The following is a 13,789-nucleotide window of genomic DNA, read 5'->3' as shown; positions in this document are numbered from 1 at the left end:
AATGCCCCCCTCTCTCTCATGGGATGATCCCAACAGTCTATTAGAGGGTCGCAATGCCCCTCTCTCTCTCATGGGAAGATCCCAACCGTCCATTAGAGGGCCACAATGCCCTCTTTCTCTCATGGGATGATCCCAACCGTCCATTAGAGGGTGACAATGCCCCTCAGGTTCGTGCACCTATCTCCGGTATCCTCTTATTCTGAGTGAACCTCCTCTCACAGGTTGGTAGTCTCTCCCTTTCAGTTGTTTAAACCCCTATTTTTTTTAGAAATCTATGGTTTAAAGTAGGGGTGGACATGTTTGGGCTCGGTTCGGTTTTGGGCTAAACCCAGAACCGAACCACATATAATCGGTTCCCTGAAATTGGAACCAGAACCGAACCATATATGTATGGAATCAAACCGAACCAGAACCATATATAATTGGTTCGGTTCGGTTCGGTTCTGGGTTTACCCAACCTTCACCAATGGCCCTGTTTATTAGGCCATGTCCACCCCTAATTTCTAACAATTCATTCATACAACCTGATTGTGGATATTACTCTGTTTTTGCAGCTGTCTGTTTGTAGGCATTGATTGGATGTTCGGGATCATCCGGTGAGACTAACTTTCTGATCATGTCATGTTCACAACAGGGTCTACCAAATAAAGGGTTCAGATCACACTATCTGACATGGGTGGGCGCATATCAAGCCTCTCATGCACTTTTTTATTGTACCATTTTCCATTTTTCTGGCAGTCCAGAGTGTTTATAACTTTATATAGATAGTGGGGTGATTTTATCAAATTGGCGGGGGGTGATTTTAAGAACTTAAGGTGAGAGTCGGTTCTTGGTTCGGTTTTTGGTTCCGGAATCCGAAACCCAAAACCGAACCGAATCTGAACCGGTTCCTGGATTTCGGAACCGGAACCGAACCATATACATATAGAACCGAACCGAACCGAACCATATGTGCCGGTTCGGTTCCTCGGTTCGAACCGGAACCATGTCCACCCCTAGTTTAAAGCCTTAAAGTTTGGTTTAAACCCCTAATTTTCCCCAAATTTTTCAGAGATTATTGGTTTAAACCTCCAAGTTTGGTTTAGAAATTTAGTTTAGAAAACCCTATATTTTCCCAAATTAGTTGAGAAAACCGTATATTTTGGAAAATCAGTTTAGAAAACTCTATAATTTTCCCAAATCAGTCTAGACTCAAACCAATAAGTTAGGGTTGGTACTCTCTCTCTCTTTCAGTTTGGAAAATCAGCAACTAAAACCCTAATTTTTTTTTTAGAAATCTATGGTTTAAAGCCCTAAAGTTTGGTTATGTTTTTTAGAAATATATGGTTTAAAGTCGTAAAGTTTTGTTTGAACCCCTAATTTCTTAGAATTGTATGGTTTAAAGCCCTAAAGTTTGGTTTAAACCCCTAATTGCTTCCAATTTTTTCACAATTTTTTTTCGACCCACAATTACGGACAACTTCTTCCCGCCGATGTATTCAAATGATACCGCATCCTTTACAAAGCCGTCGACGTGTAAGATAAAAGAAGCTTTTCGTTCTACCGTTCTTCTGTTGACACAAAATTAAACCATTGTCAAAATAACCAATTGAAAAAAAATCATTCCAATTAACAAGTAAAGCAGCCATTTTAGAATTATGCACAACTTCAACCACTACTAAATCTCCATAAAACAACATAAATCACTACTAAGACAATTCGGGCCACTTTTAAACACTCTAGACCACTACTAAGTCATGACAAGGAAATATGAACCACTGCTTACCCTATATAAATCACTTATAAATTCTATAAACCACTGTTAAGCCAATATAAACCACTTATAAACACTCTAAACCATTGGTAATCCTAAATAAACAACTTATAAACACTCTAAAACCACTGGTAAGTCTATATAAACAACTTATAAACACTCTAAACCACTGATAGGGTTATATAAACCGCTTATAAACACTATAAACCACTGATAAGCCACTCTAAAACCACTGGTAAGTCTATATAAACCACTTCTTACCCTGTATAAACCATGTTTAAACACTCTAAACCACTGATAAGCCTACATAAACCACTTATAAACAGTCTAAACCACTGATAGGCTTATATAAACCACTGTTTACCCTATATAAACCAGTTGTAAAAACTTTAAACCACTGATAAACATATATAAACCACTTACAAACACTATAAACTACTTCTTACCCTGTATAAACCATGTATAAACACTCTAAACCACTGATAAGCCTACATAAACCACTTATAAACAGTCTAAACCACTGATAGGCTTATATAAGCCATTGTTTACCCTATATAAACCAGTTGTAAACACTCTAAACCACTGATAAGCTTATATAAACCACTTATAAACACTATAAACTACTTCTTACCCTGTATAAACCAATGATAAACACTCTAAACCACTGATAAGCCTACATAAACCACTTATAAACACTCTAAATCACTGATAGGCTTATATAAACCACTGTTTACCCTATATAAACCAGTTGTAAACACTCTAAACCACTTATAAGCCTATATAAACCACTTATAAACACTATAAACTACTGCTCACCTCGTATAAATCATTTATAAATCCTTATAAACCAATTATAAACACTCTAAACCACTGGTAAGCCTTAATAAACCACTAATTACGATTATAAACCACTACGGAGGATTCTTAACCAAAGAAGCTATATAAACCACTTATAAACACCCACTTCAGTACCGGTTTATGGTAGTGAAATACTGGTTAAACTTAAGAAATTAGTGGTTTACAGAAAAATAACAATGATTATAAAGTGTTTAAAGTAATTTAAATAAGATTAAATAGTGATTGAAGGCTTTCTGCAATGGAAGACAGTAGTTTAACATGTAAAACTTTCATTCAAGTTTATAAACATGCCTTATAATGGAAAGAGAGGGGAGAGGGGTAAAAATACACACCTTTCCATTAAATGGAAGCTTTCTGCAATGGAATGGTGGTTTCTAGTGAAGATTTTTAAGATTTCCAAATCCAATAACGTTTTTTTCCAATATTTGTTGAAAATTGAGGCGTTGTGCAATGCAATGAAGGGTTAGGAAGGCTTTCACATCTAAAAATGAGGTTTTCAGCAATAGAATGGAGCTTTTGACATCTAACAATGGAGGTTTTTGGGTTTCAAAAATGGAGGTTTTTGGGTTTTTCATACGTACGTTTTTTTGGTAGGTGGGAGGAAGAAGAAGAAGAGGGAAAAAGGTGGGTTTTGGGATTTGTTTTTCTCTAAATGTAATCATTTCAAAAAGGTGATTTGATAGGGGGAGAGAGAGAGAGAGAGAGAGAGAGAGTCAAGGGTATTTTAGTCATATGCACTCTTGATTGGTGATTTAGAAAACACCCCTCTTGAAATGTCATAGTCAGTAGAAACCCCTTCTATTTGGTCATTTTCCCTTTTTATTTTCATTACTCCATTATAGACACTACTATCAATGCTTAAAATTTAAGTTAACGTTTGAAAAAGAGGCTAGAAAACATCTCTCTCTCTCTCTCTCACACACACTTCCGTGTTGGATTTTGATGTGTGGGGGAAATAGACAACCATTACGACAATAAGTGGACCGGGATGACTCTCTCTCTGTCTCTCTCACTCTCTCACTTCGGTGTTGGATTTTGATGTTTAGGGGGAAAAGACAACCATTAGGACAATAAGTGGGCCGGGATGACTCAGCACCACCTCTTTCTGTGGACTTTTGTGGACATTGCAGCATTTTCATGAAACTGTGGGCCTCCTTTTCAACTCGGACTCAAGAATGGTGGCTTCTTTGTCCTCTCTCTCTCTCTCTCTCTCTCTTACAAGTCTATATGCGTCCTCACATGTATACCTATATCAAAAGTCATTTTACTTTGCCTTATTTTCAAAACCAGTCTTCTTGTTTGACAAATTTGCAAAGAGCCATTACATTTGAGTGAATTTTGCAAATCCTATCATGCCATCTGACTAAAAAACCCTTGGTTGATTATGAAAATCTTCTCCAGAGTATGATTATGAACAAAAATGTATAGCCATGGATGAATATCTCTAGTGTTGTCCGCTTTAAACCTCAAGAAACTGAAGGGTTACGGTCAACCCAAGGAGAAAATTTTGTGGGCACGGCCTATATGATTGGTCCAAGAAATGAATGGTGTAGATCACCCAAAAACATGGGCCCAAGTGCAGGGGCGGAGCCAGGAACTTGCTTGAGGAGGGGCAGAACATTGGTGAGGCCCATTACTCTTTTACACTAGAGGGTTTCTCCCAAGTAAAAAAGGGGGCTAGTATAACTTTTCCCTTACATTTCATGTAGTGGGGCCAAATTATATTACACATGTTTTGATGGGTCGGGCCCACTATTTAACACTCCTAGCATGGCATGGGTAATTTGTTTTGGGATGGTGAAAGTTCGTGTAGTCTCGTATCGTTCAAAAAGTATTGTACAACTTACCATATGATGATCCAAACCGTTCATTTGATAGGCCACAATGTAATGCTATGCCAGAAAACTCATTTCAATAGAACGATCCTAGCTCTATGAAAGGTCTCCATAATATGCAATTCCAATACAGATCGTAGAGCTTGGATCATCCTATTGAAATGTGTTTTTGGGCTATCACGCTAACATCGGAAATACATTGCACCCCAAAAACCATTTTCATTGGGGTGCAATGTATTTACCATGTGGCCTAGGATCATCCTATCGAAATGAGTTTTTGGGCTATGACTCTAACATCGTAAATACATTGCACCCCAAAAACCATTTTCATTGGGGTGCACTGTATTTACGATGTGGCCCATCAAATGAACAGCTTGGATCATCCTATGGTAAGTTATATAATACTTTTTAAAAATAATTTGAACTATACGAGCTTACACCATATTATAACTGATATATTTTTAGCGTATCAGTGGAGATTTTATATGGTGTGTGTATGCGTGAATTCCAGTTTTCTTTTGGGTTCCACTTCAGAGGATGATCGAACCGTTCATTTGTGGGCCACAAATCCATAATGTCATAAGAGATTTTTAGTTCGTTGGAGAGAGAGAGAGAGAGAGAGAGAGAGAGAGAGAGAGAGGTATTAATTGCAAGAGTCAATTTCTGACAATTACAATTTTGGACACTTTTGTAGACAGATTATTCGAAGTTGAAAACAGCGCTATGTTCTCATCCTAGAGAGAGAGAGAGAAATATTAATTGCAAGAGTCAATTTCTGACAATTACAATTTTGGACAATTTTGTACACAGATAATTCGAAGTTGAAAAAAATGCTATGTTCTCATCTCAGAGAGAGAGAGAGAGAGAGAGAGAGAGAGAGAGAGAGAGAGAGAGATAGTAATTGCAAGAGTCAATTTCTGACAATTACAATTTTTGGACAATTTTGTACACAGATAATTCGAAGTTGAAAAAAAGGCTATGTTCTCATCCCAGAGAGAGAGAGAGAGAGAGAGAGAGAGAGAGAGAGAGTAATTGCAAGAGTCAATTTCTGACAATTACAATTTTGGACAATTTTGTACACAGATAATTCGAAGTTGAAAAAAGGCTATGTTCTCATCCCAGAGAGAGAGAGAGAGAGAGAGAGAGAGAGAGAGAGAGAGAGAGGTATTAATTGCTAGAGTCAATTTCTGACAATTACAATTTTAGACAATTTTGTACAAAGATTATTCGAAGTTGAAAAAAAAGCCTATGTTCTCATCCTAGAGAGAGAGAGAGGTATTAATTGCAAGAGTCAATTTCTGACAATTACAATTTTATACACAGATTATTCGAAGTTGAAAACAACGCTATGTTCTCATCCCAGAGAGAGAGAGAGAGGTAATCATTGCAAAGTCAATTTCTGACAATTACAATTTTGGACAATTTTGGACACAGATTATTCAATGTTGAAAAAAACACTATGTTCTCATCCCCTCACTTTGTCCATACTTATATAGATCCTGAGAAATTGAGAATTTTTCAATTTTGAGGGGGGGCAAGTCCCCCCTCCCCCTCTGGCTCCGCCCCTGCCCAAGTGTATTATTTTTTTGGCTGCAGGGTGCATGGAAGTTTGTCCCGCTTATAAACTCACTATGTTGGTTACCTTTTCTAATGCTCGGCAACTATGAGAAAAACTGTTTTTTGTCATGTTTTGCAATTTTTTTAGGTAAAATATGTTTTAGGTAAAACTTTCCAATTTTTTGAGTTGCCAATGTTATGCCTGAAATAATCTTTTTCCTGGGAAACACATTACCAAACATAAGAATGATTCACACCATGTCCCATCAAAACATGAGGTAAAATGGTGGGATACACCCGATGTATGGGTTTGAGGTGAGTTGTAGGGACCCACCCCATAAAAACTATCTCAATGTGTCTTGGGTATTTTGGTCATTTTATAAGGTAAAAATCATCTTTTCACATATAAGGACATTTTAGTATTTTGAGTCACAAAATCTAACATGGGTATTCTTGTCACACTCAAATATGATTAGGGTTTCAACTTGGGTAGGTTTTTACACCTACATCTACCTGACCTGAAAATAACATGGGTCGGGTTTAGAAATCATGGGTCTTGGGTTGGGTAGGGTTTTAGGTTGAAAAACCCAATCCAATCTTGGGTCGGTTTAAAGAAAAAAGCCCAAAACCAGATCCGACTCTTGTAATTGTTCTATAGCTTTCTTAATTATCTCTCGAATTACATGACAGATTATTTTCCACTATATTGATATAATTATTTCATTGAGGTGGTCATATCTGTGATGTTCAGAAGTAATCTACTTCTTGGATTTATGCACTTGATCACACAAATTTAGAGTGTTTTTTTGTTTGAAGATTTGTCTAACCTACGCTAAACAATAAAATATTCACCTGACCTGGAAAACTATCTTGGGCAGGGTCAGGTTTTCCCAAAGAAAACTAGACCCGATCCGGCTATCCGACCAGAGATAATTTCTCGAGTTGGGCAGGATCCTAGAAAACTCGACCTGCCCGACCCGAGTTGCAAAAACCACATTATTATATTAGTGCCCGGACAGGCGTGTATCTTCATCATTTCAATGTAGTTTTCCCTGATCCTCTATATAAAGCACCAACTCCAACAGAAGCACCCACGCCAACAGAATCTCTCTCTCTCTCTCTTGAAAAATAGATGGCTTTCTCTGCTCCTTGTGAGTCAGTTGTGGGTGACAAGTACCGGTATCACATATACGGGGAAGGGGAGAAGAATACCCAATGGAGATTTGGTGCTCCACCCAACTTTGATGCAGTAAATAAGCTCTTTGAAGAAGGTCGAACCAAGGTAAGAAATCTCTCTCTCTCTCTCTCTCTCTCTCTCTCTCTCTCTCTCTCTCTCTCTCTCTCTCTCTCTCTCATGGCTTTTTAGAATTTGATTTGAACCAGTTTAATCTAATGATGATGAAAATAAATAGGTGAATATATATCATTTCCCAATAAATATAAAGATTTTATACGGTGATTGCTTGTGAAGGCCAATCTTTGCAGTTTGCACCACGCGGGAATAAGACAAATCTCTCAAACAGTCAACATAAATGGTTGGCGAAGGTGGCTAGGAAATTACTATACAAATATAAAAAAATCTTAAAAAATATGTCAAAAAATCCGGGTGACCCGGTCCGGGTCCAAGCTTAGTGACCCGTAGAATTTTCTGGGTCATTTTGACCCGGGTCAAAACCGGCCCGGCCCACCCGTTTGCCAGGTCTACACGTGGCACATGTGGTCCCACTTTGGGCTGACCATCGCATGTGGATTTTTGCTATCCGGGAGGTTTTAACTCGAGACCTTTGGCTCTGATACCAAGTTAACTTACCAAATTCTCCAAAAGCTTAAGCTGTTGGAGAAAGGCGTTATTTATCTTTTATACTTTAACACTTTGATCAGTGTAATTTTTGTACAATAGATAACTTAGATGAATAATTCCTCTTTATTTTACGCTTACGGCTTATCCCTTTGGATTTTTCAATTCTTTTTTTTTATCCGTAGGTAAGCTGGGATTGAACCGCGGACCTCTAGGTTGAAGAGCAAAGCCTTTATGTTGGTTTAGGATTTTTCAATTCTAAACCAACATAAAGAGAGAAGGTGCAATATATTTTTATAATAGATCTTTAAGGCATGACCCATGAGCCAAAGATTGCTAAAAACAATTGAAGACACCATTAAAGAAGGGGCAAAGGGTTAGTAAGAGCTGGTTTTGGGAATATACACATGAATTAATTAATATATGCCTTCCCCTGAATCCTCTTAAATGTGATCCTAATCTTAACTACAAAACTTAGATATGTGAACCCAGAAATCCTCGAAGACGAAAACAAACTCAAGATCGTTTGTTCTTCCATCTACGAAGATTCAATCAATCCCTCATATGTTCATGACTCCAAGATTAAGGACCATGGGAACATAAATAGTGCAGAATATGATAATAGATGAGTTTATCTTGAGAAGGAGAGAACAAACCAAGTTGTTGGGAATGTTTCCTTGTATTACACTGTTTAGTGGGAAGCAATTTTAGGTTTTTTGAAAACTTAGGTTTCTATATAAGAGAGAAAATGTGTCTTTTAGGTGTTGGGATTCTCTCTGTGTGGTTGCTGCAAAGAGGAGGCGTGGAGAGAGAGAGGGAGGGAGAGTAGAGAGATAGAGAGTGAGTGAGTGAGATTTCTCTGGATTTCTTTTCGGGTTTCTCTTGGAGGTTTTCTCTCAGGTTTCTCTTGTGTACGGTCTTGTCTTAGAAGCAAGGGAAATGTTTGCATTTTCACGGTTTGCAGATCAATTGATTGTAGTCCTTGTAATTGAAGACTGTGTCCTCACCTATGGATATAGGCATCTTAGCCGAACCATGTAAAATCTCAGTGTTCATCTTGTGGTTTGGTTTTCTTTTTAATTTCCCATTTATGTGTGCACGATCAACTGACCAAGTGATGTAGATGTGCGTATAAAGGCTTGGGCACCCTTCCCTTAATGGCTTACATTTAAGGGTGATTTCTACCTAGGTCCCAACAAGTAGTATCAGAGGTGGAGTATGGTAACTTTGGATTGCCCTTGAGGATGGAGAAAAATCCTTTGAGGAAGATCTCCAAGTTCCGGCGTTGTTCCCGCATTGGGGGTGGGGGAAGAATTGTTAGGGTTCCACATGAAAGCAAAGATCTCACAACGGAAAAGTGAGAGATGTGGGTGGGCTTATAAGGGGGTTGGGTATCCTCCCCTTATCAACTAGCTTTTAAGGGTGAGTTCTTTCCTGTGGAAGTTGAAAAAAAAAAAAAAAAAAAAAACATGCATACATGAGGAAGTAAGAGTGTAAATACTCATCTGTATTCTCTTCATATTCGTCCCCAATAGCTTTATAAAAAAGGTTGGAAGAAAGTCAAGTGGCAAAGTGGTGAAGCTTAGATTCCCAACAGAGATATCACCTTTCCTTACCTCCTTCCTCTTTCGCTCATTGGGATAACTACATCACCTTGCTAAACAGCACCAATCAGGACACAATGGATTTACCACCACAAATGATCTTCTTTTCATGCCCTGTTTTATTATATGACTTGGGTTTACTTTTTAATTTATTACTTGTAGGACATATTTGACTATTTATCCTCTATTCATTAATCTTATAGGAATGGCCCAAGGGTTCCCTCGAGGAAACAGTGCAAAACTTTGTGAAGACATGGGAAATGGAGCTTTTTTACAAGACAAATACAGATGACTTCAAAACAATAGATGTGGAGAAATATAAATTTGTCCTTAACGGTATGAAAATAATCTTCATTTTTTCTATTAAATATAAAACGTTGTGGCCCAACAAATGAAGGGTTTGGATTTTCCTTTGAAATGGGCCCCACCAAATGGATTAATCATCTCTTATACTTTTGTGCATAATTGCAGGACGACCAGCTCTATTGCTAGAACAAGTTCGTAAAATGGGAGGTTACAATGCAATGTTGCAAACCTCCATGCCAGAACGTCTACGTGACTACAATCCAACCGTTGAAACACCAGCATCTTCTCTCAAGGAATTTGAAACAACATTCCCTCGTGGGTTTGCTTTTGAAATTGTACAGGTTTTTTCAGGTCCTCCAGTAATCCTGTACAAATTCAGGCATTGGGCTTTCATGGAGGGTCCTTTCAAAGGCCATGCTCCTACAGGGGAAATGATTGAATTCTATGGTTTTGCCATATTTGAGGTACTACACTGCTTTTCTTTTTCTCTCTCTCTCTTACTATCATTTTCTTACCCTGTTTTTATAGAGAAAAATATGGAGGATTTTGAAATAAATTTAGGGCCGTTTGGATACCTCATCTTTTGTATTTGGATTTGGAATTGAGTTTTGAATACAAATTAGATGGATCTGCCAGCTCATCTTGAGGGAGACAGAGGGAAAGGGATACTTCCTAGAGGAGTGGAGAGGTTGAAGGAAACTGCCAGATCTCTGGATTTCCAATTACTTATTTCCACAGCATATTTGGAAATCTGATTTTTTTCACTGTCAATCGCCGATTTGGAAATCCAAGGATTTGATCTGGATCCAAATCACAATGCAAAAAAGGCAGCAACTGTGAGAAATCCAAATCAAAATCTTCTCGGCATCCAAACGGGCCCTTAATTTTTTTTGGATTTATTTATTGATTTTGCACATAAGATTTATATGCCATGTTGGCAAAACGAGAGGCCATCCACATGGGCACTGAACCGTTACAGACCGTTCCTCTTTATATAGGCAAAGTTGCATTGTTTACCATTAACTCTTTTCTATTTTGATTAGAACATTTAGTGGGTTGTGGTAGGAAACAATAAAACATGAGACTTTCGTTTTCTAGGTATTGTAAACTTATATAAAAAAGTTCCAAATTCTTGTGTGAAGAGTGGCCGGTTGAGAGAGAGAGAGAGAGAGAGATTCTTTTTGGGGTTTTCTCTTGGGTTTTCTTTTGTGTACGGTCTTGGTTGAGAGGACAAAGAAAGGGTTGCAGTTTGCGGGTTAATCCTAGTTTAATCCTTGTAATCTTGCTTTCTCATAGAGGAAGATCATGTTCTTGCCCGTGAATGTAAGCATCTTGGCCAAACAACGTAAAATTTCGGTGTTCATCTTGTAGCTTGTGCTATTTTTATTTATTTTTTGTTTATTTGTGCACAATCAGATCAATTTTGCCTGGCGGATTTTTCTCAACATACAATTTGTGTATGTGTATGCTCGAGTTCATAGCCTATTCTCGATCTGAACAGACTTTAAGTGGTAAAATCCACGTATGCAAAAATTAAAACCTAGTGGGACCTGAAATTCTCCATTGAGTTGTTTCCCAATGAAAATTTAGGCCATTTTTGGTTGCCAAAAAAATTTTCTCAATGGAATGTAGTTTATCAAGTGGTGAGGGAGGGCTGGGGAGAGTAGGAGGAGAGACTAGAAAGAGAGTGAGTGAGGACATGATGGGAAAAGGCTGAAAAACAAGGAAAAGAAAAACTTTAATCAAAATACAATTTATTTTGAAAATTTATGGAGTTAGAAGTGACTGCATGAGTTGTTGTTGAGATCTCTGACTTTTTGTACATCTCCATAATGCCATGACTATGGATTGTTAGGAGAGGAATGATAGATACAGGGGCCCCCTTGCATAAACAACCAGAAAAGGGCCCTTGCCATTTATATTGTATTAAAATTACATTTCCTGAACCATTTATACTGCCATTTATTTCAAGAATAATTTACATTTCTGATAAATTTTCTTCCTCATCTTTCCTCCATACGTCAGATTGTGGATCTTATATTGCTAACCCATGACTCATTATGTAATCACTATAAGACACTTGGGTTTAACCGCCTGTACAGGTCATACTATCCGCCAGTAAAAGCTATCCCAGTGGATTAGTGGCGGTCAACTATTTGCCGATTGCTAGATGTACTGACAGTAAAACCTTTACTGGCGGATAATATAGTCCGCGGTTATGTTTTTATAATTACTGATGGTCAGAACCGCACATAAAGACCTTCAAAGAATCATTGTCTTAACTGATTAACGGTCGATTATGAATGTTTCTTATATATAGTTCTGTTACATGCGGAATATTTTGTGAATATTTTGGGATAATTTTCTTACAAAGCTCTCATGGACATTTCTCAGGTGGACGAATCAATGAAGGCTGGGAAGGTGGAGTTCTTTTACGATCCTAGTGATGTGCTTGGAGGTCTTCTTCGAGGTCCTACCATAGATGCATCTGAAACCTCTCAGAACCCAACTCTTCAATGCCCTTTCTTAAACCAAATCTAAGTAGTTAACATCTAGCTTTGTGCTATTACAAAAATGTTCTCACATTTTAAAGAATAAGTGTTGTGTTTTAGCCATTAATGTGGATGTTATTTAAATAATTATGATGTTTATATTCAGATTTGCTAGTTAGACTTGGTTGCCTTTTTAGCCATATTTTGAACTGAAATGGGATTATTTGGGTACCATGCCAAAGTGAAGGAATAATCGAGATGGCCGATGCTACTGCCTTGAGTGGAGGCCTGCCTAGATATGGCTCTGGTTGGGACCTAGCCTGTTATGGGACAGGTTAAAGGGCCTTGCCTAGTGCATTCCATCAGTTCTTGGAGCTTTTGGCATATAGGTAAGGTACCTAACATTTTGGTATGGGACTAGGTGGTGGTATGTTACGGTTCTGAGTGGGAGCTCACCTAGGTATGGGACTGGGTGGAACCCAGCCTAGTCTGGGATAGGTTTAAAGGGCCTTGCCTAATGCGTTCTATCAGCTTTGGAGCTTTTGGCTTATTGGTAAGGTAACTAACATTTGGTATCAAAGCAGCCACCACGTCCCTTGTTCGAGTCACAGAAGGGACGACCTATGGAAAGGGTTACCTGGAAAAAAGGCGAGAGTGAATGCCGTCACAGAGTGGGCCCCCAAGGACGACGGATGCGGAAGTGTGGTGGTATGTTACAGTCCTGAGTGGAGGCGGCCTAGGTATGGGACTGGGTGGGACCCAGCCTGGTATAAGACAGGTTAAAGGGCCTTGCCCAACGCGTTCCATCAGCTCTAGAGCTTTTGGCGTATCAGTAAGGTACCTAACATTGGTAAGGTGCGCAACTGTGAGTGGGGGCCCACTTAGGTAAGTAGGTATGGGACTGGGTGGGACCCAGCCTGGTATGGGACAGGTTTAAAGGGCCTTGCTTAACGCGTTCCATCAGCTCTAGAGCTTTTGGTGTATCGGTAAGGTACCTAACATTTGGTATCAAAGTAGCCATCACGTCCCGTGTTCGAGTCACGGAAGTTTTAGTACTAACTTGGAGCCCAAGAAGCTTCCCAAACTAGTGGGTTTAGTTACCAAAAAAAAAAGGTTGCTTTAATTCAAGGCCATTAACAATGTTAGTAAGTTTCAAACATAGAATTAAAACTTTTAACAAAGAAACTGGAAGTGTTAAAACTAACGGCTAAGCCTAGAGATAAATGCCCATGATAGATTGAAGTACAACTTTTATAATATTTATGCTGTTTTTATTTGATGTATGCATGTACATACAAGTCATGCAAAAATATAGTGATGCCCACGCTATTGGATGATCCAAACCATTCATTTGTTAGGCCACGACTTAAATGTATGGTGCCCCAACATTCATCTCCCTTAGATGATTCTATCCCTTCAATCGATAGAAGTTTAAAAATGGACAACATTGTACAGGACCTAAACTATTTGGAGGGTTAGGATCATCCTATGGATATGATTTTCATGGAAGAGCCTGTTTCACTCATAATTAATGGTCTGGATCATCCAATAGTGTGGTCCCACAGTAATTTCTTGCGTTTTTTTAC

General features: G+C 38.4%; 1 protein-coding gene across 1 annotated transcript; it reads left to right on the top strand.

Moving 5' to 3' along the window:
- The first annotated feature begins 6,884 nt into the window (after window positions 1–6,884).
- On the top strand, window positions 6,885–12,381 carry LOC143889485 (pathogen-related protein-like). The gene is made up of 4 exons (XM_077393717.1): window positions 6,885–7,285; window positions 9,609–9,741; window positions 9,877–10,175; window positions 12,106–12,381. Exons 1-4 carry the CDS (start codon window positions 7,136–7,138, stop codon window positions 12,250–12,252), a joined length of 729 nt encoding a protein of 242 aa, XP_077249832.1. The 5' UTR covers window positions 6,885–7,135; the 3' UTR covers window positions 12,253–12,381.
- Window positions 12,382–13,789: the final 1,408 nt, after the last annotated feature.

The sequence above is a fragment of the Tasmannia lanceolata genome, unplaced genomic scaffold, assembly GCF_043159265.1.
Source record: "Tasmannia lanceolata isolate RefF3 unplaced genomic scaffold, GAP_Taslan_0.1 ptg000013l, whole genome shotgun sequence".
NCBI classification, from domain to species: Eukaryota; Viridiplantae; Streptophyta; class Magnoliopsida; order Canellales; family Winteraceae; genus Tasmannia; species Tasmannia lanceolata.
This window is presented reverse-complemented; position numbering and strand designations above follow the sequence as displayed.